We start from the raw sequence: 27,103 nt of genomic DNA on the forward strand, positions 1-27,103 counted from the left end.
AATTTATTGAAAAAAAAAGTTATAATAAAATTGGGTATACTTTTAGTATTTTACCTCAAACATAAATACTAGTGGGGTCTGAAAATTAAGTAAAACAATTGACATGATCATAAGATTAATTCATTATCTTTGTCAATAATATGTATTTAATGTCCTACCTTTGGAAAGCTTACATTTCACCTTTTCTTTAATGCCAAAGTTATGAGTCAAGCACAGAAATATATGTTCCCAGCTTGTCCTATATGGAAAGCTACCCATATTAAAATGTCACAATCTGTTTGCTATAAAAATAATAGCTGCTGTATAAGACAGACTGTTATAATCAGGAATGAACAAAAACTTCACTTTAAAAAGTGTCATGATTCTCTGCCCCTCTAGAAAGTTAACTGCTTAGTATTTATTTGGACAAATAAAATACTCACTTGATTTACCCTTATTAAATATAACATTAATATCTTTTTTAAACTTTAAAAAAATCAGAATTAATTCTGGTTACCTTTGTTTTTTGCATTTTAATTTTTCAAACTAGCTATTGAATTATCGTTGCAAGAGCAGAAGCAGCAGCACACAGAAACAAAATCCTTATATCCATCTGCAGATGTTCAGCTAAATAATAGAGTTGCAAGAAAAGTGAGAGCGTTATATGATTTTGAAGCTGTTGAGGACAATGAACTTACCTTTAAACATGGTGAAATTATTATTGTTTTGGATGACAGGTATGTTTTAAATCTTTATTTCTGGAATATTTTGAAGTTAAAGATAATATCCTTAATTTCGAATCCTGGATATGCAGCAGTTTGACTTTGTGTATCATAGAAACTTTTCATATCTTAATTATTTTTTTCTAAAATAAAGTTTATAAAAGCGACTAGCTAATGTGATTTTCTTAATTACTATATTGAATGTGGTTTTTCTTTTTATGTTGGATAAAAGATGTATTAAATGATTGATTATCACAATTGGGAAACATAAATATTCAGTCACCAAAATTGTATATCAAAACTACTGACAAATAAACTTGAGAAAGAAATATAGCTATGTTATCTTTGATAAAGGCAACCGAAAGGTATGCTCAGCTCCTCCATAATCTTAATTTGTTACCCAACTCTCCCTCACAATTTCTCTATCATTTAAACTTGTAATAAAGACTATGTCTGAATATATTGGGTGTAATTCCAACTTCTACTTTGCTTTTAAATGAAGTTGATGAAATGTAAGAAGAGCGAGACCTAACAGCTTGTTGCTATGAACACAGATTATACATGTATCTGGTATCCATTATAAATAGCTTACTAAAGATATATTAGTGTAGTGTATTTTTATTTATTTGTTTAACTATATTTTATTGATTATACTATTGCAGTTGTCCCATTTTTTCTCCCCTTTATTCCCCTCCACCCTGTACCCCCCTCCCAACAGCATTCCCCCACCTTACTTCATGTCCATGAGTCATGCATATAAGTTCTTTGGCTTCTCCATTTCCCATACTATTCTTAACCTCCCCTTTTAAGAGTCTCTCCTCATCTTTAACCTTGAGTAATGTAATTATAATGTGCCTGGTTGAGTTCCTCCTTGGGTCCAGCTTCTTTGGGGCTCTCTGAGCTTCCTGGACTTCCTGGAAGTCTATTTCCTTTGCCAAATTAGGGAAGTTCTCCTTCATTATTTTTTCAAATAAGTTTTCCATTTCCTGCTCTTTCTCTTCTCCTTCTGGCACCCTTACGGTTCGGATGTTGGAATGTTTAAAACTATCCTGGAGGTTCCTCATTTTTTTGGATTCTTGTTTCTTCGTTCTATTCTGGTTGAATGTTTCTTCCTTCTGCTCCAAATTGTTGATTTGAGTTCTGGTTTCCTTGCTGTCACTGTTGGTTCCCTGTCCATTTTCCTTTATTTCACTTTTCATAGCTTTGCTTCTTCCTCTATTTTGCGACCATACTCAACTATTTCTGTGAACATCCTAATTGCCAGTGATTTGAACTCTGCATCTGATAGTTTGGCCATCTTTTCATAGCTTTGGTCTGTTCTTTCATTTGGGCCATTTTTTTTTTTGTCTTGGTGCCCCAGTTACATAGTAAGGCACGGAGTCTTAGGTATTCATCAGGGCAGGGCAACCCATATCACTGTGTTGTGATGCTGTATGTAGGGGAGGGGTCAGAGAGGGAACAGTGCTGCTTGCTCAGCTCTTGGCTGGCTTTCAGCACTTCCCTGGCTACCCACAAGCAAATTGGGCCCTTCTGGTGCTGGTTCCCAGGTGGGTGGGTTTGTGTACATTCTAAGACCCTGTGGGTCTCTCCAATGAACTCTCCTGTGAGGCTGGGAGTTTTTCCTGCTGCTGTATCCCCCACAGATTTTTACAGTGAGAGATTTTGAGGCTTTATTTCCCCACGTTGGAACCCTGGGTGGAGAGGTCTGTCTTGCTCTCCAGTTGTTCTTCCCTGTTTATCTGTGTGCAAATGTGGGACCAACCGGCCTGCCAGCCATGCCTCACCTACCCTGGTCTTCCAGCTGCCGCCTTGCCCCACATCCTTTCCACCCTGGCTGCCTAACCCTGCCCCTCCTCCCGGTCTGGATGAATGTTTCTTCTTTAACTCCCTGGTTGTCGGACTTCCATACAGTTCAATTTTCTGTCAGTTCTGGTTATGTTTTGTTTTTAAATTTGTTGCTGTTTTTCTTTTCATTGTGTGAGGAGGCCAAATGTATCTACCTACTCCTCTGTCTTGGCCGGAAGCTTAGTGTAGCGTATTTTTTAAATGGATAAGCACACAAAAATGGTTTTACTGTGCTGTGGTAAATACTGAGAAAATGTTGTGTAATGGGCACTGTTTAGTTCTGCCGTCTAAAACCTAGAATAAAGCATGGGAGTTAAAGTTACTGTACAGGTGATTGAATGGAATGCAGAATGTGAATGGCATAGAAGTCACGTTGGGGTCCAAAGAGAGCAGATTAGCATGTGGTGTGAGCATTTGGGAAGGAAGGCCTATCCAGGATCCATTTCAGGTGAACTTGGATTGATTTTGACAGGACAGGAAAGATTTTGCAATAACAGAATATGAAAACAAAGGTCTCTTAGGCAGTCAAGATAACACTATGTTCACAGAAGTTTTTTGCTTTTTAAAAAATAACCATTTATAATGAAGCACATGATCCCTGAAGGAGAGTAAACAGATATGAAGGTGAAGAGGTAGTGTGGGCCTCAAACACTGACAGTCTGAAAGCTCAGGCTTCTGAGTGTAGTTTCAGTTAGAATATTTACAAAGTAACTTACATTTACACTTCTGTTACTCTTATACAGCTATAAATTTAAAGACATTTGTCAAATAGAAACAAAACTAAAATGGAGTAGTTCTTGCTCTGAGATTCAAATTTTGAGCATTTGTTTAATAACAAATTTTTCTAAAATTTAATTGCTGCTCACATAGTAAGTAAATTACTGATAAATGGTACAGTACTTCATCACTCTCTCCAGCAGGTCTGTGTATTACCCTGTGTTACGATAACTGCATTTGAGTTTTTCTTTGTAACTGTGAATCCTTCATACATATTGTATCCCTTGATGTCACTTGGTGTTGGTGCGGTATTGTATACCTGTCGCAGGCCATAGGCTTGCAGTGAGTAAAGGGTTATGTTACTGTGCTGCATGTGTTCTTTTCACAAGTAATGTAGACTCATGCAAAACAATTTTCATTTGAGACTTACTGCAAAGAAAGAACTTTATTCTTTGTAATTGCTGATAGAATGCAACATGAATATGATGGAATATATAAGTTGATTGCCCTCCTTTTGAGGATAGGACACCCAGTCTTAAAATTACAGGAAAAAATATAAAGGACACATGGACAAAAAACTAGGGGGGGTGGAAATGGGAGGGAGGTGGGGAGGGGTGGGTGGGTGGGCTGAGATGGGAGTGAAGGACAGAAAACTGTACTTGAACAATGATTAAAATAAAATTTAAAAAATTACCATAGACATTTGTATCAACATGTATAGATTAAATGTCATTCTGGGTGACTGGTTATCACCGCAAGATTCTAAACACAAAGGCAAACTTGGTAATTAAAGTTAAGTGGCAGTCTTAGGTTAAGTGGAGGTCATCTAGTTGATCCAGATCATGACTATATTCCATGTATTTACATTGCTGTGGAGGTGAAAATATAAAATTAAAAATTTCACATATAGAACTTGAAAAAAGTCATTGAAATACAGCATTCTTGGACTTCAACTTAAGAAACATGGAGCTGATAGAAAAGGTGCACATTTCTTAACAGTGTGCCAATAAAGCTTTTTATTTTCTCCATTTTTAGCTGTATCTCACCGCTCCTTGTTTGTTCTATATGTACCATTTCAAATAATTAAGTGGAATTCTTGCAGTTCCAAAAATGTCATGTTGTGATTAGACTTTTGTGGCATTGTACATTTGGTTCTCTCTGCCCCAAAAGCCCTGTCAAAGAAGCAAACGCATTTAGAAAAGAATAGGAACTTTACTTGCAGGGAAGGTTTGCAAGGGAGTCCAGGCCAAGGATTTGTTCCCCAAATTAAAAAATAAAACAGATAATTTAAGGAAAAGACCCCCACAAGATTACCAAGTATCCAGGTTTACTATTTGTATGTTTGTGGCAGAAATAGCGCTTTTCTCATATGATTGTCAAATCCATAAAGGACATCACTTATCTTCAACCATTGTCATTGTAAAAGTCAGCAAATAAGTTGTTTTGGTTAAGAAGTCAAGAGGCTAGATTTTCATTTATTTTGAGACCTAAAGTGAGACAAGATAAGTTTGTTTTTTGTTTATCTCAGTGGACAAAGTATTTTATTTCTTTGTTTTTATTTTCTTGCTCATCCATAATGGAGAAGGGTATTTTTATGTCCATAGCCCTCATTTTCTTTTCTTCCTGATGAGTGCCTACTAAACCTTCAAAACCCATGTCAGATTTTTTATTCCCTGAGAAGCCTTTAAACCCTTCTCTGCCTTTACCTGTAAATTAGGAATTCTATCTTGGTGCTGCTCTAGCTCCCTGAATGTAATTGATAGCATTTCTCCTATTGTATTGTAATTACTTCTTCACATGTGTCTCTCCTGCTAGATGAATTGATTCTGCAGAGGGTCAGCACTTCCCTGGGTGGGAGGAAGGGGGAAGGGGAAAACAAATCCCAGAAGGTAAAGCAAGGTAACATGTCTTAGATAGTAGGGAGGATTGAAAAATATAGTACTAAATTTTAAATTTCTTGAGGGCAGAAACTGTTTCTTAATTATCCTTATAACTGCAGTGCTTAGTCCAGTGTCTATCCCCTCCTTGGTGGGCTTTCATAAATGTTAGCTGAATAGTCAATTTGTTGAAGGTACCATTTATGTCTTTTATATTTGCATCATTTTTTACTCCAGTGTGACTGACTTTCTTAACATAAACATCTGTAAATATAAATGCTGCAATTTTCCTTAATTATCAAGTGGTTTATGTGCAACTACAGTGCCAAATTATCTTAATTTAGGAATTTACATATTTTGCGCCATTAACATTCCATATAATCAACTAATTGCCAATGGAGAGAATATAGAGCTGGATTAGGGCTGGAAAGGAGTCATCATGCTTTGACATGACATTTGGGTGTCTTGCCTACTTTTATATTTCATCAAGCTGTTTGCAGTAGTGGTTGGGAGGGAAATTATCCTACATTAGTAGAACCACTAAGGAAGGCTACACATAAAATTTTTGATAGGTTCAAGTAAAATCCATGCACCCATTTCACAGGTTTGGGTTCTTTGGTTTTATCTAAAAATTCCTTTAAGTTCAACTTCCCTTTTTAAAATGGAAAGTTCACTTTAAGGAAGTATATGAGAATAAGGAAGAGTTTCTCATTCTGCAGATGTAATACCTTAGAACTGTCAATATGTCCATTATTTTCTGGCTTTAAGAATTTGGGTAATACATAGCTCTTTCATATTTTTGTAGCACTTCTTTTTTACACCAATGCTAAATTTTATTAAAATCAAACTACTAGTGGGCCCCCGAAGATTAAAGAAACAAAGCCCTTGTCTCACATCTCCTTCACAACAAGCATAACCTTCATGGAAAAAGACATCTGTCATCTGACCGACTAGCATTATTCTCAGGAGCATGAGCCATCAGCATGTGAATTATGACTCAGTAATTATCTTTGTTGTACTTTTTAATGAAATAATGTTTCAGGGTCATAGAAGTTAATTAATCTTTAAGTTTCATTTTTAAGAATGCTTGCTCAATAAGTCAAATTTTAGATAAATTACCATTATTTCTAGATTTTATGATTGCCTGTAGAGAACATTCAAGAGAATCAATGGGCAAGCTATTAAAACTGGTGAGAGTTCATCAAGGTTGTTGGGTACAGCTCAACACGCAAAATCAGTGGTAAACTTTACTGTAATCACAACTATTTAGAAAATGTAAGAGAAATACATGCCATTCTCAGTAGTAACAAAAATTATAAATAATCAAGAATAAAAAAACCTAACAAAGATGTATAAGGCCTTTATGGGAAAAAATACATAAAATTCTTTGAAAGATATAATGGAATATAAATATATTTAACATTTATATAAATATAAATAGAAGGAGATACTGGCTTCATGGTAAAGAAACAATATTATTTCTTTATCATGAAGCCAGTATCTACCAATATAGATTTAATTTTTCCCATATGAATGCATAAATTCAATGCATTTCCAATTAAAATTTTAACACAATTTTTTAGAGAGAACTTGAAAACACTATAATATTAATGTAGAAATGTGAAGGTAGAGGATAACAGAGAGTGTCCTTGCCTTGCTAGGAATCAAGGCACGTTAATAAGCTCTAGTATATAAATATATAGACTATTACAACAGAATAGAATCCAGAAATAGGTTCATGAACAGATAGCAGCTGGCTATTTGAAAGATAGGATATGATAAATCAGTAAAAAAATAATGATATTATTCATTAAATTTTGCTGGGGTGAATGGCTCTTTATACAGTCTAAATAAAATTTGATTTGGATTCATATAGTACATAATATTTCATTCCACATGAATTAAAAGACCTAAACATGGGAATGGAATAAAAAAGAAAACTTGAAATAAAATAACAAAATAAAATAAAATACTGAAAAATGAAATAAAAAAGAACAAAAAACATGGAATAAAAAACCCTGTAAACATCCTAAAAGACAAGTTTGAGAGAAACTATTTTCATAATGAAGTTCAGACAAACAGTTGCTGTCCAGAATGCAGAAAGAACTCCTACAGATCCATGAAAAAGACAGAAGACCCAGTAGGGGAAAAAATGGATAGAAGACATGAACAAGGCAGTTTACAGAGGAGGCAATCCGAAAGGCCGACAATCACGTGTATACATGGGAAGTGCAAATGAGACATGATTTCTCTCCTGTCTGATAATCAAGTGTTGCTTGCACAGTTAACACACGTGAGGAGAAATGACATTCTGAATTGCTGCTTAGGGAAGGAGGGTAGTGAATTGCCACGATCCCTTTAGGGAACATTTGACAATATCTAGTAAAATCAGAAATGCTTATATCTTGTGACCCAGCAAGTACATGTTTGTGCATATGCCTAGAGAATTGTTGCATGTGTGCCCCAGAATCTAGAGCGATCATTACCCCAATCTTTATAATGGTGAGAGACTGGGAGTTCCTAAATGTCCATGTGTATGGGAATAGATAAATCAAATATGCCCTATTTGTGTGATGGAACTTTGATTTAAAAAGGTTAAACCTCTGAATCAAAGATCTAAAAGTATTAACATATAAAATTAAAAAGATCTATAACAGCTAACATCTAAATCTATAGAGTAGGCTTAAATATACTTATAGATGAATAAAAAATACACTGGCAGGGAAGCTACATACTAGCATGGTGCAGTTGTTGATTGAGGGGTCTTCAGTGTTATCTATAATCTTATTATTTTAAAAGCCTAGAATAAAATGTGACCAATTGCTAATTGGTTCTAAATGTAAGTATGGGAATATGGATTTGTTTTATTTGTGCTTTTCTGTATCTTTTACTAAATTTAAGAACTACTTTTAAATATAATTGTATCTGAACTAATATTTTTCAAAGGCTAAATTTAATTTTTATTTTAATTCATCTCGACACAAAAATGCACTAAAATGTATAGGAACAAATGACATTTTTCCACTGTATTTGCAGTGACGCCAACTGGTGGAAAGGAGAAAATCACAGAGGAGTAGGACTCTTCCCATCTAATTTTGTAACAACAAATTTAAGCATGGAGTCTGAGGCAGGTAAGTTAAATCTTAGGAAAAGTTAAGTTTGTTAAAGTTCTTTGTACTTTAATTTATAGTTTAATTTTGACTATAAAGTAAATTGGCATTTGACTCTTGTTTTAAAACACTTATAGGCAATACAATTTAACCTATTTAAAAAAAAAAGATTTTATTTATTTTTTAGAGAGGAGAAGGGAGGCAAAGAGAAGGAAATATCAATGTGTGGTTGCCTTTCCTGTGCCGCCTACTGGGGACCTGGCCCACAACCCAGGCATGTGGTCTAGACTGGGAATCGAACCAGTAACCTTTTGATTCACGGGCTGTCACTCAACCACTGAGCCACACCAGCCAGGGCCACTTTAACCTACTTCTTAACCAGATTAAGGGGTTAGCCTTTCCAGGTCAATTCTAAGAATTATTTTTTTATCATAATATTTTAAAACCTTTAACAATTAACATATGTAGTTACATGTAAGACATAAAATAATCTGTGATCAAGTAAATATTTAAATCAACCTAATTATGATTTAAGAGGCCATTTGTGTCTGTTCATTACAAAGAATGCTGGTTTTATGCACCACTGAACCACAGTAGAGAAGGAGGGGCCATGGGGGTAGGGGCTAGTTGATAATTGCCATGCCAAGTGTGATTGATTACAGGGGTTGGAAGTACTCCTAAGTTTCAGACTTCTCCCTACCTTGATTTGATCCTAGAGCACTCCAGACAATATTAAAGTAATGTAATCAAGATAGTAGGTTCCTCACTCAGTTTTGTAGCTACAGACAGGTCCCCTCAGCTGCTGTCAATCGTGCAGAGAAAGTTTCTATTTGTTATGCCAGTGGGGAGGTGACCAGAGCTGAGGGTAAAGAACAGCTAATAATAATACAAATAATGATGATGATCAGAAATAAAAGAGCTCAGTGGTGTTTGAGCTGTTATGTATAGGCATTTTGCTAAATCTTTTGCTTACACTATTTATATAATCCTCATAAGTCTGTGAGAATAGGTACTTTTGTTACTCCATTTTACAGGTAAGGAAACTGAGGCTAAGAGGTTATGTGGCTACTAGGTAAAATAGCCGGGATTCTAAAGTCAGCCAGTCTGTCTTTATAATGACTCATTGCAGGAAATGTTGGTGATAATCCTTACCAGTTCTGGAAGAGTCAGCTCGAAAGCTCTGTGCATTTATATAACAGTGATTTTCAGCCTTTTTCATCTCATGGCTCACATAAACTAATTACTAAAATTCTGTGGCACACACAAAATACACTTTTTTGCCAGTCTGACCAAAAAACAATAGGTATAATTTATTTATTTTTTAATTTTTAAAAAACATTTATTGATTTTTTTATTATGGTTCTACTTTTTCCCCCTTTGCCCCCTCTCCATCGAGGAAACCCCACTCCCCCAGGCAGTCCCCACACCATTGTTCACATCCATGGGTCATGCATATAAGGTCTTTGGCTACTCCATTTTCTATACAGTACTTTACATCCCCATGGCTATTCTGTAATTACCTATTTGTACTTTTTAAAAAAAGATTTTATTTATGTATGTACATATGTATGTATATTTATGGGAAGGGCTCTCCCATAAAGGGAGAGAAACATCAGTGTATGGTTGTCCCTTGCATGTGCCCTGCTGGGGACCAGCCAGGCTTGCAACCTTGGTATGTGCCCTGGACTTAGAATCAAACCAGTGACCCTTTGGTTCGAAGGCCAGTGCTCAATCCACTGAACCATACCAACCATGGCCCTATCTGTATTTCTTAATCCCCTCACCACTTCACCAGTTCCCCTACAGCCCTCTCCCATCAGGCAGCCATCAAAATGCTCTCCTTATCCATGATTCTGTCTCTTGTTCTTATTTGCTTAGTTTGTTTTTAGATTTGTTAATAGATACGTATTTATTGCCATTTTATTGTTCATAGTTTCGATCTTCTTTTTCTTAAATAAGTCCCTTTAATATTTCATACAATAATGGGTTGGTGATGAAGAACTTTGTTTTTTTCTTGTCTGGGAAGCTCTTTATTTCTGTTCCAATTCTAAATGATGTATTTCATGGGTGAAGCAGTCTTGGATGTAGGTCCCTGTTTTTCATGATTTTGGATATTTCTTGCCAATCTCTTCTAGCCTGCAAAGTTTCTGTTGAGAAATCAGCTGACAGTCTATGGGAACTTCCCTGTAGGCAACTAACTGCTTTTCTTTCACTGCTTTTAAGATTCACTCTTGCCCTGGCTGGTGTGGCTCAATGGTTGAGTGCTAGCCTGCAAAGCAAAATGTCACTGATTCAATTCCCAGTCTAGGGCACATGCCTGGGTTGCAGGCCAGCTTCCCATTAGGAGGCATGCAAGAGGCAACCACAGATTGATATTTGGGTCTCTCTCTTTCTCCCTCCCTTCCCCTCTCTAAAAATAAATAAATAAAACTTTTTTAAAAAGATTCTTTATCTTTCACCTATGATGTGTCTTGTAATGGGCCTGTTTCTGTCCATCTTGTTTGGAACTCTGTGCTTCCTGGACTTGCATGTCCATGTCCTTTTCCAAATTAGGGGAGTTTTCTTCATTATTTTTTCAAATAGATTTCCAATTTTTTGCTCTTTCTCTTCTCCTTCTGGCACCCCTGTGATGCAAATTATGGAATGCTTAAAGTTGTCCCAGAGGCAGCTTATACTACCCTCAATTCCTTGGATTCTTTTTTCTTCTTGTTTTGCTTGGTTGCTTTTTGTTTTCTCATGTTTCAAGTCATTGATTTGATTCTCAGCTTCATCCATTCTATTGTTGTTTCCCTATAAATTGTTCTTTATTTCAATTAGTATATCCTTTATTTCTGACTGGATCTTTTTTATGCTGTTGAGGTCCTAAGTTCCTTGAGCATCCTTGTAACCAGTGTTTTGAACTCTGCATCTGATAGATTGCTTAGCTCTACTTTGTTTAGCTCTTTGTCTGTAGTTTTGATCTGTTCTTTAATTTAGGCCATGGTTCTTTGTCTCTTCATTTTGCCAGCCTCCCTGTGTTTCTATGTATTAGGTAGAGCTGCTGTGACTCCCTGTCTTGGTAGCATGGCCTAATGTGGTAGGTGTCCTAGAGGGTCCAGTGACACAGCCTCCCCTATCAACCAAGCTGGGTACTCGAGGTGTACCTTTTGTGTGGACTGGGTACACCCTCTTCTTATAGTTGAGAATTGTTTGCTGTTGTCAGGTCAATGGGAGGGACTTACCCAGCCCAGTCAGCTGCAAGGACTGGTTGTGACCATCAACCACCAACTACCAACCTCTGTCCATCATGGAGGATGAGCTGTGGAGGGGCAGGGTGATGGTGCTCTGATGTGGTCTATAGCTGTCCATTCGGAGCTCGGGCTCTGAGGTTTTCTGAGTGTTTCAGGACAAGGTCAACCCCCACCTGTGTTCTGCCTGGGGCTACCCTGCCTGATCTATAAAGCAATCTGAGATGGCTGCTACTTGTGCTGGGCTTGGAAGTTCCCGGGCAAAGCCAAGCCGTGAACCTAGGCCGGCTGCTGCTAATGCCAGGCCTGGGGCCACTCAACAAGAGGAATAGGGGCTAGGGACTCACTGAGGTTGTCTGTCACTGGTTTGAGAGGATTTAGGAAGTTGTGAGGCATGAGCCAAGACCAGCTATTCATATGGAAAAGTCACTGTTAATAGTTTGGGTTGACCTGTAAGTTGGGTGGGGTGGTATCTTAGGATCTTTAGAGCAGGGCAAACAGTGTTAGCTAGGTTGATGGAGTCTCAGAAAGGGCTCTCACTTACCAGCTCTGTGACTCTATATGGGACAGGATCAGAAACGGGACAGTGGCCTCTGTCTGCCTTTCCTTCTGGGAGAAAGCTGTCCCCCAGCTCTCGCCCTGATGTCAGACACTTCAGTTCCTCCCTGTATGCCACTGGTGCCTTTCAAGCTGCTACTCTGGTGCTGGACCCAGAGGGAGTGAGTTTGAGTAAGTCTGCATGTGGGTTCCACATACTGCTTGGGGCTCTAGCTGTTTCTTCCACCAGCTCAATCCTCCCTGGTTTTTGCAGCCAGAAGTGTTAGGGACCTATCTTGCTGCCCCTGGAACTCTGGGCGGGGAGTCCTGGTGTGGGTCATCCTGGTGTAGGTTTGGGATTCCTCCTTCCCAAGATATCCCTCCCCATTTTTACTTACTATGCATGGGTGTGGGGTCAGTTCATTCTGCCTCTCCGCCCCTCCTACCAGTGTGGATGGACGTGTTTTCTTTAATTCCACAGTTGTTGCATTTCCATTCAACTTGATTTTCTATGGTTCTGAGTGATGGTTGTTCTCTAGTTTAGTTGTAATTTTGATGTGGTTGTGTGAGGAGGTGAGTGGTGTTTACCTGCTCCTTCCTCTTGACCAGAAGTTGCCATTTATGTCTTTAACCATGTTTCTGGTAGTGACATTTGGGGCAGGACACCTTTTGGAACCTGCAGCACAGCACTAATAACTACCCTCCTGCCTGGTATTTGAAACATTAGTAGGCATGATTGTGTAGACACTTGTGAATCTGTGTAACTATCCCACAGTCTGTATTTTTCCATCTTGTGACTCTGTTAAATGGCTTGATGAATTGCACCTAGCATTTTTTTTTTTGTAGTCACAACAGAAAAGAAGAGCATTGAAATCAAGGTGGATACCTTACTGTCCCTGTCCACCATCCATGCCATGCTCAGGGCTACTTTCTGGTTTCCTTTTAATATTCTTTTTGCGTGAAAGCGCTCATGTGTGCTCGCACTCTCTGTTTCTCTCCCCCGCCCTCTCTCTTTCACCTTTTACTTATATTCCTAGTACTCTTTCATGGCCAGAACAGTTCTTCCTCCTCCAAGAAGCCAGCACCCATCTTGTCTCCATTAATTCCAGACATTCATAGTTGCTTTATAAGGCAATTTAGCCCCTAATCTTCTGGTGCATGGTGTATTACCTGTACACCTAGAATAAATCACACACTTGGGAAGTATTAGTTGGAGGAGTGAAGGTTAGTCTTCATCTAACCATATCAGGCTATCACCATAAGCTTCTTGAGGGGAGCTGCTAGTCTAACAATCACTCCCTTTTTTAACTGAGGTAGAATTCATACCATATAAAATGAACTGCTTTAAAGTGAACAGAGCGGTGCTTACAGTTCCTTTAAACTCCCTCACAATACATGGCACACAACTGGGCATACAGAAATGTTTAAGTGGGCATTTGCTAATAACACCTGATCATCTAATCTAGTAATCATAGATCATAGTAATAATCTATCGGTTTCCTCCATAATCATGCTGTGACTAATGGCTAATGACCCAGATCCTTTGAAATGGATTTATAAACATAGCCAGTGTTTTATTTTTGGGAACTCTTAAATTGTGGACTAAAGAAAGTTTTATTCTGAAAATATTAGACTCTTCTGTGCTGTTATTTAAGAGATAATTCTTCTGGATGAGCAAGTAGCACTTAGAAAGTAGATTTCAGCTTTCTCTGCATGAAAAGTTTTTTTGTGTGTTGCTTTAACTGTTATCAAAGTTAGGTTTTGATCAACTATATTTTTTTGTTCATATAGAAAATACATTTTTATAGCAAGGATAGACAGTTGAAGGAACTAATAGATTTAACTGGAATTAGTTAACTAGATAATTAGTTAACTAGATAATGCCCTACTCTCCTCTATATTTTTTCACCCTAATGGCAATACTCTGTTTTTCAGAAAATGCCTGTAATAACTGTTCTCATTATTATTGCTTGCTTGTTCCACCAGAATTTAAGTTATATCAGGGCAGGTGTTCTTGTCTATTTTACTCGCTGTTGTATTTCCAGTGCCTAGAACAATGTTTGGCATGTTGTAAGAGCAAATGACTATTTGTGGCATGAATGATTGAACATATGTAATGTTATTGATTACGAAATTGTGATGACTATACTATTTGAAGAGTTTCCTTTTTTCTTATGGATGACCATGGACCACTTGTAAATTAGTGACTAAAATACCAAAGTAAATGCTAAGGAACTTAAAATTGACTTTGTTTTCATAGCAGCTGTGGACAATTTGAATGTAATTGATGATGAGGAGGAAGAAATTAAGAAATCAGAGCCTGAGCCTGTTTATATAGATGAGGTATAGTCCTTCTTTTGTTTAATAGTTAAATTTTCAATACTTTATAATGTATTATCCTTAAACTCTTGGATAATTTCTGTATTCACCAAAATCAAAACTCTAGTGAGTTTTTGATGTGTTCTGTCATTTCTTAGGAGAAGATGGATAGAGCCCTGCAGGTACTCCAGAGCATAGATCCAACTGATTCAAAACCAGACTCCCAAGACCTTTTGGACTTAGAAGGTACTTAATGAATATTAGGGATTACTTTAATGTCCTTTAATATTTTAGCTATCTATAATGTCTTAAATTTTTTTCTACCTTGTGTTTGCTTATAGAGATTAGAAATCTCTGGTGGGAAATAGATGAGTGTACTTATGTAATAAACATGTTATTTGGAAATTGTTGTTATAAATCTGCCTATCCTATTCAAGAAGGAAGTCTTTGTATTTCTGTAAGCCCACTAATGAATTTGGCTGAAGAGATTTGCAATCCAAAAAAGGACAGAATTAGAAATAATAGCCTATTAAATTAATTGAGTCAAAATGTTAGAAATTCACATTCCTCTTTTAATTTCTTGTATCATAGTTTTAAAGGTCAAAATAATGCATGATCTGTGTTAACTTAGTAATACGGTCATTAGATGCATGCTGGTGTGTCTTTTTAGATCCCAAGATATTTGAAACAAATAAAACAAATGTTTTTATGCCTGTTTAAAAAAATCCTTTGGTAGAAAAATTTGTGATAAATGAATAAATCATCTTAAATCTTTTACTAGAATGTTTAGTTATTAATATGGAGTATTGTAGTGTTCATTATATCAGTGTTTACATTTGGAAATACATGTATTTAATTTTGACATGGCTTAAGTAAATGAAAATGGTCATATCTCATCTGTATGTAATTACATATTTTATATACTGACTCAAGTTCATTTTACTTAGCTAATAAGATTTTGCGGTAACTCCAAATTTCACAGTCTTAAAGATTTTAAAATATTTTTATGTTTACAGATATCTGCCAACAGATGGGTCCAATGATAGATGAAAAACTTGAAGAGATTGACAGGTGAAGTTTCTTTTGTGCACAAAATAAAAAGTATAGTTTTTCTATGTTTACTTGTTTTGGGTAGCATTTCAAACGAGGAAGCGTTTATGAATCTGTTCAATCTGTTGAAATTATTTGTCAGGGTCCCAAAGTCTTACAATCTAATAGGAAGGTGGTACTTTTTATTTTGCTAACATTTTTTGGGGGGGTTGCCTTTTTAAAATTTTATTTTATTTATTTATTTATTTACTTTTAAACATATTTTATTGATTATGCTATTACAGTTGTCCCATTTTCCCCCCTTCACTCCCCTCTACCCTGTACACCCTCTCCCACCCATATCTCCCTCTTTAGTCATGCCCATGTGTCATAAGTTCTTTAGTTTCTACATTTCCCATACTATTCTTACCCTCCCCCTATTTTCTATTTACGTTCTATGCTACTTATTCTCTGTACCTTTTCCCCCCTCTCTCCTCCTCCCACTCCCCTGTTGATAACCCTCCATGTGATCTCCATTTCTGTGGTTCTGTTCCTGTTTTAGTTGTTTGCTTAGTTTCTTTTGGTTTTGCTTTAGGTGTGGTTGTTAATAATTGTGAGTTTGCTGTCCTTTTACTATACATTTTTTTTCTTTATCTTCTTTTCTTAGATAAGTCCCTTTAACATTTCATAAAATAAGAGCTTGGTGATGATGAACTCCTTTAACTTGACCTTATCTGAGAAGCACTTTATCTGCCCTTCCATTCTAAATGAGAGCTTTGCTGGATAGAGAAATCTGGGATGTAGGTCCTTGTCTTTCATGACTTGGAATATTTCTTTCCAGCCCCTTATTGCCTGTAAGGTCTCTTTTGAGAAATCAGCTGACAGTCTGATGGGAACTCCTCTGTAGGTTACTGTCCCCTTATCTCTTGCTGCTTCTAGGAGTCTCTCCTTCATTTTTACCTTGGCTAATGTAATTATGATGTGCCTTGGTGTGTTTCTTCTTGGGTCCAACTTCTTTGGGGCTCTCTGAGCTTCTTGGATTTCTTGGAAGTCTATTTCCTTTGCCAGAATGGGGAAGTTCTCCTTTATTATTTGTTCAAATACGTGCTCAATCTTTTGCTTTTCCCCTTCCCCTTCTGGTACCCCTATAATTTGGATGTTGGAATGTTTAAAAATGTCCTGGAGGTTCCTAATCTTCTCCTTGTTTTTTTTGAATTATTTCTTCATGCTTTCCTGCTTGGTTGTTTCTTGCTTCCTTCTGGTCCACTCTATTGTTTTGAGTCCCAGTTTCCTTCCCTTCACTATTGGCTCTCCGTGCATCTTCCTTCATCTCTGTTATGGTAACCTGCATTTGTTCATCTAATTTGCGCCCAAAATCAACCAGCTTCCTGATCACCAGTGTTTTGAACTGTGCATCTGATAGATTGGCTATTTCTTGATTGCTCAAAAGGATGAGTCCTGGGGGACTGATCTGTTTTTCTGTTAGATTCATATCTCTCTCTCTCTCTCCCTTTTTTTTTTTTTCTTGCAGTCTGGTTGTTCTTGTTATGGTGAGGGGCGGAGCCTTAGGTGTTCACCGGGGCTGGGCACCCCAGTCGCTAGATTGTGACGTTGTATGTGGAGGTGGGGGTGGGAGGGAACATTGGGGGTAGTTGTGTTCTCCTGGGATCTCAGTCCCTTCTCTGGGGTCCTGGGTTGTGCGCTCTGCCCTGGTCCACAATGTCGCCTCACTGGGTCTGCCAGCTGCCGCTTGCATCCTCAGGGTCCACTGCTGCAATCTTGCGTGTCCCGGAAGGCTTACTCGCTCCCAGTGCCTTATGCGTTCAGTTCTCCCTGATCTCCGCGCGCCTTGACCCGCGCCCGCTCCTCCTCAATGCCCCTCCTACCAGTATGGATGAACGGGTCTTCTTCAACTTCTTGGCTGTCGGACTTCCATTCAGATAAATTCTCTATCAGTTCTGGGTGTTATTCTAGCTCTAAATTGTTGTTGTTCTATTCTTGGTTGTGCGTGGAGGTACGGTGCGTCCACCTATGCCTCCATCTTGCCGGCGATTTTTTTTTTAATGGCAGTAGAGTATATATATGTACAGCCATGGACCCTTGCTCTTACGGTGCCAGTCTTCATTTTCTTACTTGGGCTGGAATCAAGGGGTAATGAGTAATGAAGAATAAATTTATATAGAGTACAAAATGAGAACAGAGATCTTAGACAAGCATTGTCTTGTTATGTGATGAGAGTTAGTATTTGTAAAACTTTCAAATGAAATTTGCCTTTTATTTATGAAGCTAAATCCAAAGCACACACCTTATTGTTCTTCCTTACATTTCTGTTGGGCTTTTAATTTCAGTATCCCACCTAGTCTTACTCTTCCTTAGAATTAGTAACAGCACCAAAGGATAGACTAACAGGGTTTTGAGCCTTTTACTTAGTTTTGCCCCTTCTCTTATTGCTCAGAACTGTCTGTCCAACATCAGAAAGGGAAGCCATAGTGAATGGAAGACAGGGATGAGGCTTTAGTGTTCTGCGGCTGTCCAGTTCTAGATTCTGTTTCTTGAGCCAATGTGTGCAGCAGCACAAGCAGGACAGGAACTACTACCTGCCTTTACCAGAGAAGGGCAGTAGCAGCATTTTTTTAGTCACTTAAGATTATAATTTTTGTTCCATTGGGCTTTTGAAGTAAATTCTTTGTATTTTCTACAGAAATGAAAAATAAATCTCTGTTGCAGTTAAATGATGGTGGTAGTCTCATTACACTTTATTCTTATTTTGGAGATGGCATTAACAACTATCTACTTAAACGTCTTCTACTACTTTGGTTTCAGTGCAGGGATGTTAATGGTCAATGAATAATCAAACTGGGATCAATAGTAATCAATGAGTAATCAATAAAATACATGCCTATGGTTATTCTTAGTCACACTTTTGTTAGCATGGGCACTCATTTCTGAAGCTGCTGTATGTTCGATATTTCAGAAAATAGAGTTTGACCTGCCTCATACTGTCACATGTGCAAGAGGGGAAACGGCATGTTTCTGTTTTGTCTTCCAGATATAACATTCTAATAGAGGAAAGGTGACAAGTCCTAATAGGTCTCAGAACAGGTCATTTGTTTGACAGCCCTGTGTATGGTTGCCTACCTCTGCCTCTTATCTCTTGAGCCTCTTGCATATATAGAGAAAGAACTACATTTAATAAACAGCCTTGTTGGATGCCCTAGGCCAGAAAAAGTGGACATTTAACTTTTATGAACCTGTCAGTTGCAAAGGGTGTTCTTTATTACTCCCTGAGGAACAGATAAGAGTGTACCAAGTCCAGAAGGATTTGCTCTGGAGTTCCTTGGGCAAATTTGAAAATACTCTTATTGGGACTTGTTTTTACACAGTAAGGTATCTGGTTTTACTCACTTTCTTAAAAGAAATCAACCAATAAAAGCAGTAGATACTAATTTATATAGACATTTTCATTTGCATTTTCAAGGATAATTATTAAACATATTTTTCAGTTGAGCTTTTCATGAATATAACCAAATGAAAGTGAGTGTGATTTTGTTTCTGAATGTGTTTTTATTTCGGTCATATTGTGTTTCACAGCAGGTTCTGGGCCTAAGTATTTTCTTCTACTAAGATGTTTAGTTAAGGCCTGGACTCTTCCTAAATTGAGAATTTTTTCTTCTTTCTAATTGAGTTTCCAACAGAAATCTATAACATATGGAACAAAATTTTCCTAGCACCAAAAATATGAATTGATTGTATTTTGTCAGGTGGGGAAAGAATTTTCCCTAATTTTATGAAGTCATGTTATCTAATTGTTATAAGAATTAAATAATTCTGCCCTGGCTGGTGGCCCAGTGGATTGAGTGCTGGCCTGTGAACCAGAGTTGCTAGTTCAATTTCCAGTCAGGGTGCATGCCTGGGTTGCAGGCCAGGTCCCTAATTGAGCACATGCAGGAGGCAACCACACACTGATGTTTCTCTCCCTCACTTTCTCCCTTCCTTCCTCTTTCTCTAAAAATAAATAAAATCTTTAAAAATAAAAAATATAGAATTAAATAATTTCCCCTTTGCTTTTCCCCTTGTGAATATTCTTTCATCATACAGGATGGGGTAAAAGTAGGTTTATAGTTGTGAGTATACGAAATGCAGCTTATTTTTGTATTAATAATTATTAATTATTGTATTATTTTTCCATATGAAAAACTGTAAACCTACTTTGTCCTACCCTGTATGCAAAGAACTATTTAAAATATGTATAGAAAATGTGTTAAATTTAAAAAATAATTTGTGTTGCTAAATACATATTTAAAAACTTTAAAGAGTACTAAAGTGTGCTTTTCTTCTGTATCAGGAAGCATTCAGAATTATCTGAATTGAACGTAAAAGTCTTGGAAGCTCTGGAACTATATAACAAATTGGTGAATGAAGCACCAGTATACTCAGTTTATTCAAAGCTCCACCCTCCAGCACATTACCCACCTTCATCAGCTGGGGTCCCAATGCAGGTGAGCATGGTTTCTGAGAACATTTTTCAAAATTAAAAAAAAATTAATTACCAGTAAACAGACTTTTAAAGTATAGTATTAAAATTGCTACTTTAAATGGTTCTAAAACTCATTTTTGATAGAAAAATAGTGGTTAGCCCTGGCCCATGTGGCTCAGTTGGTTGGAACATTGCCCTATAAACTGAAAGGCTGCAGGTTTGATCCCTGGTCAGGACACATACTGAGGTTGTGGATTTGGTCTCCAGTTGGGGCATGCGCAAGAAGCAGCTAATTGATGTTTCTCTCTCTATCCCTCCCTTCCCCTTTCTCTAAACATCAATAAGCATGTCCTCAGGTCAGGAGGACATTATATATGTGTGTGTGTGTATGTATTAAACGATTAGTGCTCACCAGGACAAATTAGATACTGGTATTGCCCAAATACACTTTAGTTCATTTTTAGCATTAATAAAGTGACCACTAGATATACTTGGGGACTTCTGGTTCTTTATAAATGCTTTTGTAAATATAAAGCATAAATCCTTTAAGTAAATAGAAAAAATAAATACAATTTTTATAAGTATAGAGTATAAATCCTTTGATTTAGGACATTGTGACATAGCTGATGCTGTTCCTATTGTTCATCAAGGAAGACTGAACATTCTGTTAAGAGTGTAATCATTAAAAGGCTTAGTTAATGAACTTTATTTGTTCCCAGATCATGTTTTCTATTTTCTTAGATGCATGACTTAAAAATCCATGTATGATGAGGATATGATACAAGTCCATTGATGCAGGTTCAGTAAGCTGTTCATGAACAGCATCTTTCCCCAGGACTTTACACTGTATCTGTTATTCCCAGCAGAAATACTTATTTATTAGTGTCCAATATTCTGAGGCCTTTTTCAAATTCCAGCCAGTTAGTGATTGAATTTAGAATGAGCTCTGATGAGCAAAATTTATGTTAACTTATGAAAACTGGTATGTAAAAGAGTGTGTGAAGGAGATACCAAGGCGAGAGAATGTGGGTGCATAATCTTGATGACTTGACATAACATAATTGTTAAGTAGAAAAAGAATAATTACCATGGTAACTGTCACATTAGACAAGATGCATTTATCAAATATGCTATGCCCTGAACTTTTGAACAGAATAAAAGAGTCATTACAATTGAGGGTAGAAGGGGTTTCTGGGTGCAAAGACATCTTGAGTTTATTCAATATTGCTTCTTTTTTCAGAGAGTTCTTTGCTGTTGCTCTGAGAATGGAACAAAGTATTTGTACCATTGTATGATGGAATTGTGTACTTTCTTCTTTGTATGTCTGTAAAGTGTTGTCATTCCTATGTCAGCTTTTTGTGTTTAGTTGCATACTATTTGCAGTCTGTATTGTGCTAAGCAAAACTCATTTACTTAAAATATTAGCTTTCTGTCATTTTGATTCCTCACTTCTTTCTGCACTATTTATTCATAACAGCATTTGAAATATTCAAAGTTTCTATTCTAATTTGGGGAAAAAAGCTTCTATACTACATGAAAGTTGTAGGAACATACCATTAGTTGTGTCTGTGAAGGGCACCAGAAACCTTCACTGCAGAAGAGGTCCATTCCCACAGTCTCAGCCTGTTTTTGGGAGTCCTTACAATGTCTGCTTAGGAAGTTACATGATCGCACTTACTGTAGTTGATTTGGCATTTGTAGCATTCTAAATTTCCATGTCACTGGTTTTTGCTTAAAAAATAGCTCTGTTTAAAACTGGAGTGATGATAGTTATGAGATATGATATTTATTAAATGTGCATTGTTCTGAATGCTACATTTGGTAGACAGATGATAGGTCCTGTCCTTAAGGAGATGTTACCCTGAATGTTAAGTGGGGCACATAAAAATATCCAAAGAGACTTAGACCATTTTGCTATTTTGTGAAGATATACCTTTCCTTTGCCCCCAAAATTATTTTTTACTTTTGTCCAGACGTCTATCCTAAAGGCAGGAAGTAAAGGAGACATTGCTGGAAAGGACGTGAACCCCACCGAATACCGCTTATTCTTCAACTGACTGTCCTATGCTTCATTCTTAGGCAGGATTTGAATAAGTCATCCTGGGTTGAGGGCAAAGAAGGTCATCACTCTGATGGCTGCCTTTCAAGGGAATATTTAGTTTTCTGTGGTTCTAGAGCTACACACATCACTGAGTAATGGACAATCTGGATGAACTCCAGTCTGCTACTTAAAAATACGCTACCTCCCTTCTTTTCAACACCCTGCAAAATAAAAGAACAACCAAGTAAATAATAAATTTCCATAGATTTGGCAGTGCAATTTGGAAGCTCTCTAGTTTTTATATAGAGCAAATAGATTGGTGAAACCAGATTGTTCTCCCAAGAAGTGTAACATTCTATTTCATTTAAGTCCTTTAAAGTTTTAAATATATTGTTAGGGAGATGTTTGGGAGTTCAGTGAGTCACCTTTTTCTCTTTGGTTAATAGACATATCCAGTTCAATCACATGGTGGAAATTATATGGGTCAAAACGTTCACCAAGTTACTGTTGCCCAAAGCTACAGCCTAGGGCCAGATCAAATTGGTCCACTGAGATCTCTGCCTCCAAGTGTAAATTCCTCCGTGACAACTCAGCCTGCTCAAACTCCATACTTAAGGTAAGTTTTGGGGAGGTGTGTTAAGTTTGTAATTATATACATTAAATATTCACAGACTTTCAGAATAAGAATAAATAGACCCTTCTCTTTGTAATAATATTGCTATCTTTTACTATTGAGATGAAGTTTATAGTGCTGCCCATTTATAATCCCATGAAGTAAGAATTGTGCTGCTCTTAGCTTTGCTACCCATACTGAAACGGTTATCTATGGCTTACAGTCTGGGTCCCTGGAACAAAATTTTAAAAAGTAACTCTCCCTTACTGGAACCTAGCCCATGATCTATTCTAACATACATGTACCATAGCACTGTGCTGTAATCAGCCTAGCAAAGTAGTCCCAGACATATGTATCAGTATGCACACCTAAAAATCAGAAAACTGTTGTTATTTTGATTCTTAAAAGAAGTGTGTGTGAGTTGTGGAGTTTGTGGTTTAATTTTTTTATACTAACACTTCTATTCTGAAAATAATATTTAAATCTTGCCTTCTTTTACCTGTGTTAGCCACACAAAATGTTTATTATTCAGTATAGTCATGTGTAGATGATCTCCAAGATCTCTCCCCACTCTTAAATTCCATCAGTATATCTTGTAGATATCTGAAAATTAAATAAACCTGTTCATATTGGTATTCAGTTAAAATATAAAGTTTTATCTTGAAGGAGACTTAGGAATTATGGAGAAGAAACGGGTAATGTGAACATTGATCCTCCTGTACTGTAAGCAGTGTATTTGGTGTAATATAAAATTACATGTCTTTTAAAATAAATGTATGTAGTTATAGGAACAAACAGAAGTCCTGCAATTTGGTGCGATTTTTCAACTTAGTTGTTTTTTTAAACAGTGTTAATAAGTAAACTCCAGGTCAGGACTATCTTGCAGGTAGATTAAGGATCCTATGTGAAGGACACCATTCTCCTTGCCATCACTGATTTTATGTAGGTGTTTAGATTAGGCTGACTATTAGGGCAGCCTTGAGAGTGCCCTGCCAAAGGAAGGTGTAAAGACTATGACAGGATAAGAGGTGGATTGAGAGGGGCAGGGAGAGTATGGGCTGATGGTGTGCTGGGGCTGGGGTTTGTTCTCATTGAAGTTGGCCCAAGATAGCACTGCCAGAAATCATCAGCATCTCCTCAAAAGATTTTTAAATGATTTCAGATTAAATGGGCCTTATAGTCTTGTATTTTTTACTTTTTGAATACTTCTTACCAGATGTAAAAATTACATTAACAGCGCTGGATAGGTGGAATGAGTAAATCATTATCAGAATAGCACAGCTGGTAAACTTAAAAAGAAAGAAAAGGCATTTTTTATTTTCTCCGGATGATTGATCTCTGACCATAACCTAGATAATGCAAAGTAAACATGATTTTCTTTTTAAAATTTTGTTTGTAGCACTGGACAGGACACTCTTTCCAATCCTGCTTACATGGACCAGAACGCTACCCTTCAGGCAGCTGCTGGCACAGCTGCTTACACACAGCAGAGGGGGCTGGCTGTGGGCCTGCCATCGTACCCGAGCACCGCGTCTAGTCTGCCACCGCTGGCGGGCTTTCCCGTGGCAGTTCCGGCTCATGCAGGTGCACAGCAGCAAACAAATTACCATCAGCAGCCTCTCCTTTAGAAATGAACCACGCACTTCATTCAAAGCCTTCATATATGTATTATTTAACCATTATGATCTAATCTGAAAATGCTGAAAGAAAATTTTTTTTCATAACTCAAAAGGACAGACCATGAATAAAGAAAGCACAAAATTTTCTTACTCTACTAGGCCATAAAAGGTTTTTTTTCCACTTGTTTGTTCGAAGTCAAACTTTCGAACAGAGGCAGCTTCAAGTTGTTTCCAGTTGGTTTTGTCTTAATTTCAAATTTCCCTACACAGATCTGGACACCCGTGGGTAGCCTTATGACACTAAACAACATGAGATACGTACATTTTATAAAGAACCCACCTTGTACCCCCCAAACATTGTGATGATGGGGAGAGTACTGAAACCTTTAAATACATTTTGTATGGGTATTTTTTTCAGTTTCCCACACACCATTATTTTAAAAGGTGACCATCTTTTTTTTGCATTTAGCTTACCAGCATATTTTCTTTTGGCTCCTTAAATTGCCGTTGTATTTGCAATAGGTTCAGTTTTGCTCTCAGTGTATGTTGAGTAATAATTAGCATGTAATTGTCTGCAGAAGAGCAATTTGGAGGGAACAAAAATATTTTGTTATTAATAGTGAAGACCATGTCAGTGCAGGTGTGTGACAAAGCATTTAGCCAATCCTCCAGTCATGCCAGCAGTGGGCTAAGAAATGCCCCATAAACCATTTCCATTACGTTCAGAACAACATTTATTTTCCTACAAGGGTCCCTGGTATTTAGAATGGCCACTACATTGACCTTTTCCCATGACTTTGGTCATTCTGTAATGAAGACAGGGTCTGTTTGTGTTCCTTCATGCAGTGCGGTGTGCAAGATGCTGCGTTTCCTTTTTACGGATGAGATGTGAATTTGAGCCATGAGACAGAACTAATAATTTGATGTGATGAATGCCAAGCGTGGATGTTAAGTGTGTTTTTGTTGATACATTGCTTCTTCACAGAGGTGATTGAGTACCATTGCTCTGCCAGGCTGTCAAAACAAACTGGCCATTCTTTTCATGAGTAATTCTGAGTCTGTGGAATAACAGCCTGCAATGGATTGACAGGGAAGCTAACAAGACAGTTTTTCCGAAGCTTACATTTTAAATTAGTTTATAATGCTAATAGATTCCACTCTAGAAGTCAATAACTCAGTAGGGACTACCTTCTCTCCTAAAAATTTGCACACTACTGTATCATCTAGCACTTTTTAGATAACACAAAATAGAAAACAAGCCATAGTGGAAGCAGTAAGCTGTGTTATAGAAACACCAACAGACCCCCTGATGTTATTTGCAGGAACAATTGATGTTAAAAGTATATTTAGATTTCGATTTAAGAATTTTTGAGGTGTATTCAAACTATCCACGTTTCTTTGTATAAAAGAGGCAGCATCAGGAGTTCTAACTTCTTGATAATAGAAGTCTGTTAAAGTTACATCTAAAAAAAGGAAATGCAAATAACATATGCTTACAGATACATAACAGCTGGAAAAAAACATGGACATGTTTATTTTTTAAAATGATAATTATATGGAAGCAAGATTTCTGTATTTTTTTTACAGAACTCTGTAGTAGAAAGATTACCCTTAATCTTTTGTCATTTGTCATTTACTATTTAAAGAAACTTGACTCCAAATATATTTTTTTGCAAAGAAACTGTATCCCAGAAGAAAATAGTCCATGCACTACTTGGTCTTCATTTAAAGGGAAAAACAATCAGTATTGGAAAGCCCAGTTTCTGTCATTCTCTTATTTCAGATACAGGGGACAGGAAAGAAAGTTTTAACCTTTAATGCTTCATTTTATGTTTTTCATCCATATTTTTTTTTCCTTCCATGTGAATTCAATTATATACTTACAGAAAGTTCTAAAATGGCACCTTTTTGGAAACAAATCTATTCTTTTTTAAAGACTACAAAGCATAAAAAAATTTACAAAGCTGCTCTTGATAATAATGTTTTCATATATATGGAAAATCCTTTTTCTCCCAAACAATATTTAATAAATAGTTATTTTAATATTTGTGTAAATATTTCATGTATAATTTTGGTTGGAATTGTAAAAGCTTAATTTTGCATAATTCTTGAGCTAGTATGAATACTTGCACACCCACTAAATCGGGATCAGTCAGTGGAGTTCACCTAATGTAGTTTTGGAATAATGTAATATGCAACATGTATATAAATAGTATATATTGGCATTTATCTGTGAAATTTTATATATTCGGAAGTTTCTTCTCCCTCTTAAATTAAAAATAATTTTATTTTTGTCATACTGTAGTGAAGTTTGTGTTGCAGGTTGTTGATAGTATAAAAATGTTAATAAATCAGTGTAGTGAGATATTTTTAGTGTTAAGAAATACAAGGTTGTTATTTTTCTTTCTTTTCCATAATCTAATGGATTGTATTTATTTTCAAACCCGTTTATAATTAAATGTTTTCTGCCAAAGGAACTAACATCAGATTTCTACATTGGGTTCATACTTACTGTTTTTATATAAAAAATAAAAATAACTTCTGCTTTTTCACATGAAATCTTGGTACGTGAGAAAGAATTCCTGAAAATTAAAATAAAGTTTTCATTAATGTAGAAAACTTCTCCTGGTGTTAAAGTATGTGAAGTGGGATGTGTTCTCACCATGGAAATGCAGTCTACCAGCACTTTCTTGGGATTTGGTGACTTATAAAATTACCTGAACGTGAAAAAATTATAACCTCAGTTAGGATTTGAAATTATTTGCAGGTACATTGTCGTCATGTGCTATTTCAGTAGTTGATTTTTGACCACATAAATTTCACTGTACATTTTGAAGATTTCATGATTAGTTATAAAACTTTGCCTTCCAGATTATAAAAAACTTGATTTTAAATGTATAAAAAATTATGGCCTAGCGACTTTTAAAAATGTTTTTCTTAGTACAATAAAAATTGTATGCCAAGGCTCCTAACTTCTGGGAGAGGGTGGAT

General features: G+C 36.7%; 1 protein-coding gene across 2 annotated transcripts in view; it reads left to right on the forward strand.

Moving 5' to 3' along the window:
* The window catches only part of STAM2 (signal transducing adaptor molecule 2), a 48,872-nt gene extending 22,141 nt beyond the window's left edge, over window positions 1–26,731 (forward strand). The window contains exons 7-14 of one of the 2 annotated variants that reach the window (XM_045821413.1): window positions 530–716; window positions 8,177–8,271; window positions 14,278–14,357; window positions 14,492–14,579; window positions 15,350–15,404; window positions 19,708–19,861; window positions 22,327–22,496; window positions 23,893–26,731. In XM_045821413.1, the coding sequence (XP_045677369.1) occupies window positions 530–716; window positions 8,177–8,271; window positions 14,278–14,357; window positions 14,492–14,579; window positions 15,350–15,404; window positions 19,708–19,861; window positions 22,327–22,496; window positions 23,893–24,121 (1,058 nt within the window). In that variant the 3' untranslated portion in view covers window positions 24,122–26,731. Of the gene's footprint in view, window positions 1–529; window positions 717–8,176; window positions 8,272–14,274; window positions 14,358–14,491; window positions 14,580–15,349; window positions 15,405–19,707; window positions 19,862–22,326; window positions 22,497–23,892 lie in introns of both variants that reach the window. The other variant, XM_045821321.1, reaches the window with a different exon arrangement.
* Window positions 26,732–27,103: the final 372 nt, after the last annotated feature.

This window comes from Phyllostomus hastatus, unplaced genomic scaffold (genome assembly GCF_019186645.2).
Source record: "Phyllostomus hastatus isolate PE091 unplaced genomic scaffold, TTU_PhHast_1.1 phas_contig_1, whole genome shotgun sequence".
NCBI classification, from domain to species: domain Eukaryota; kingdom Metazoa; phylum Chordata; class Mammalia; order Chiroptera; family Phyllostomidae; genus Phyllostomus; species Phyllostomus hastatus.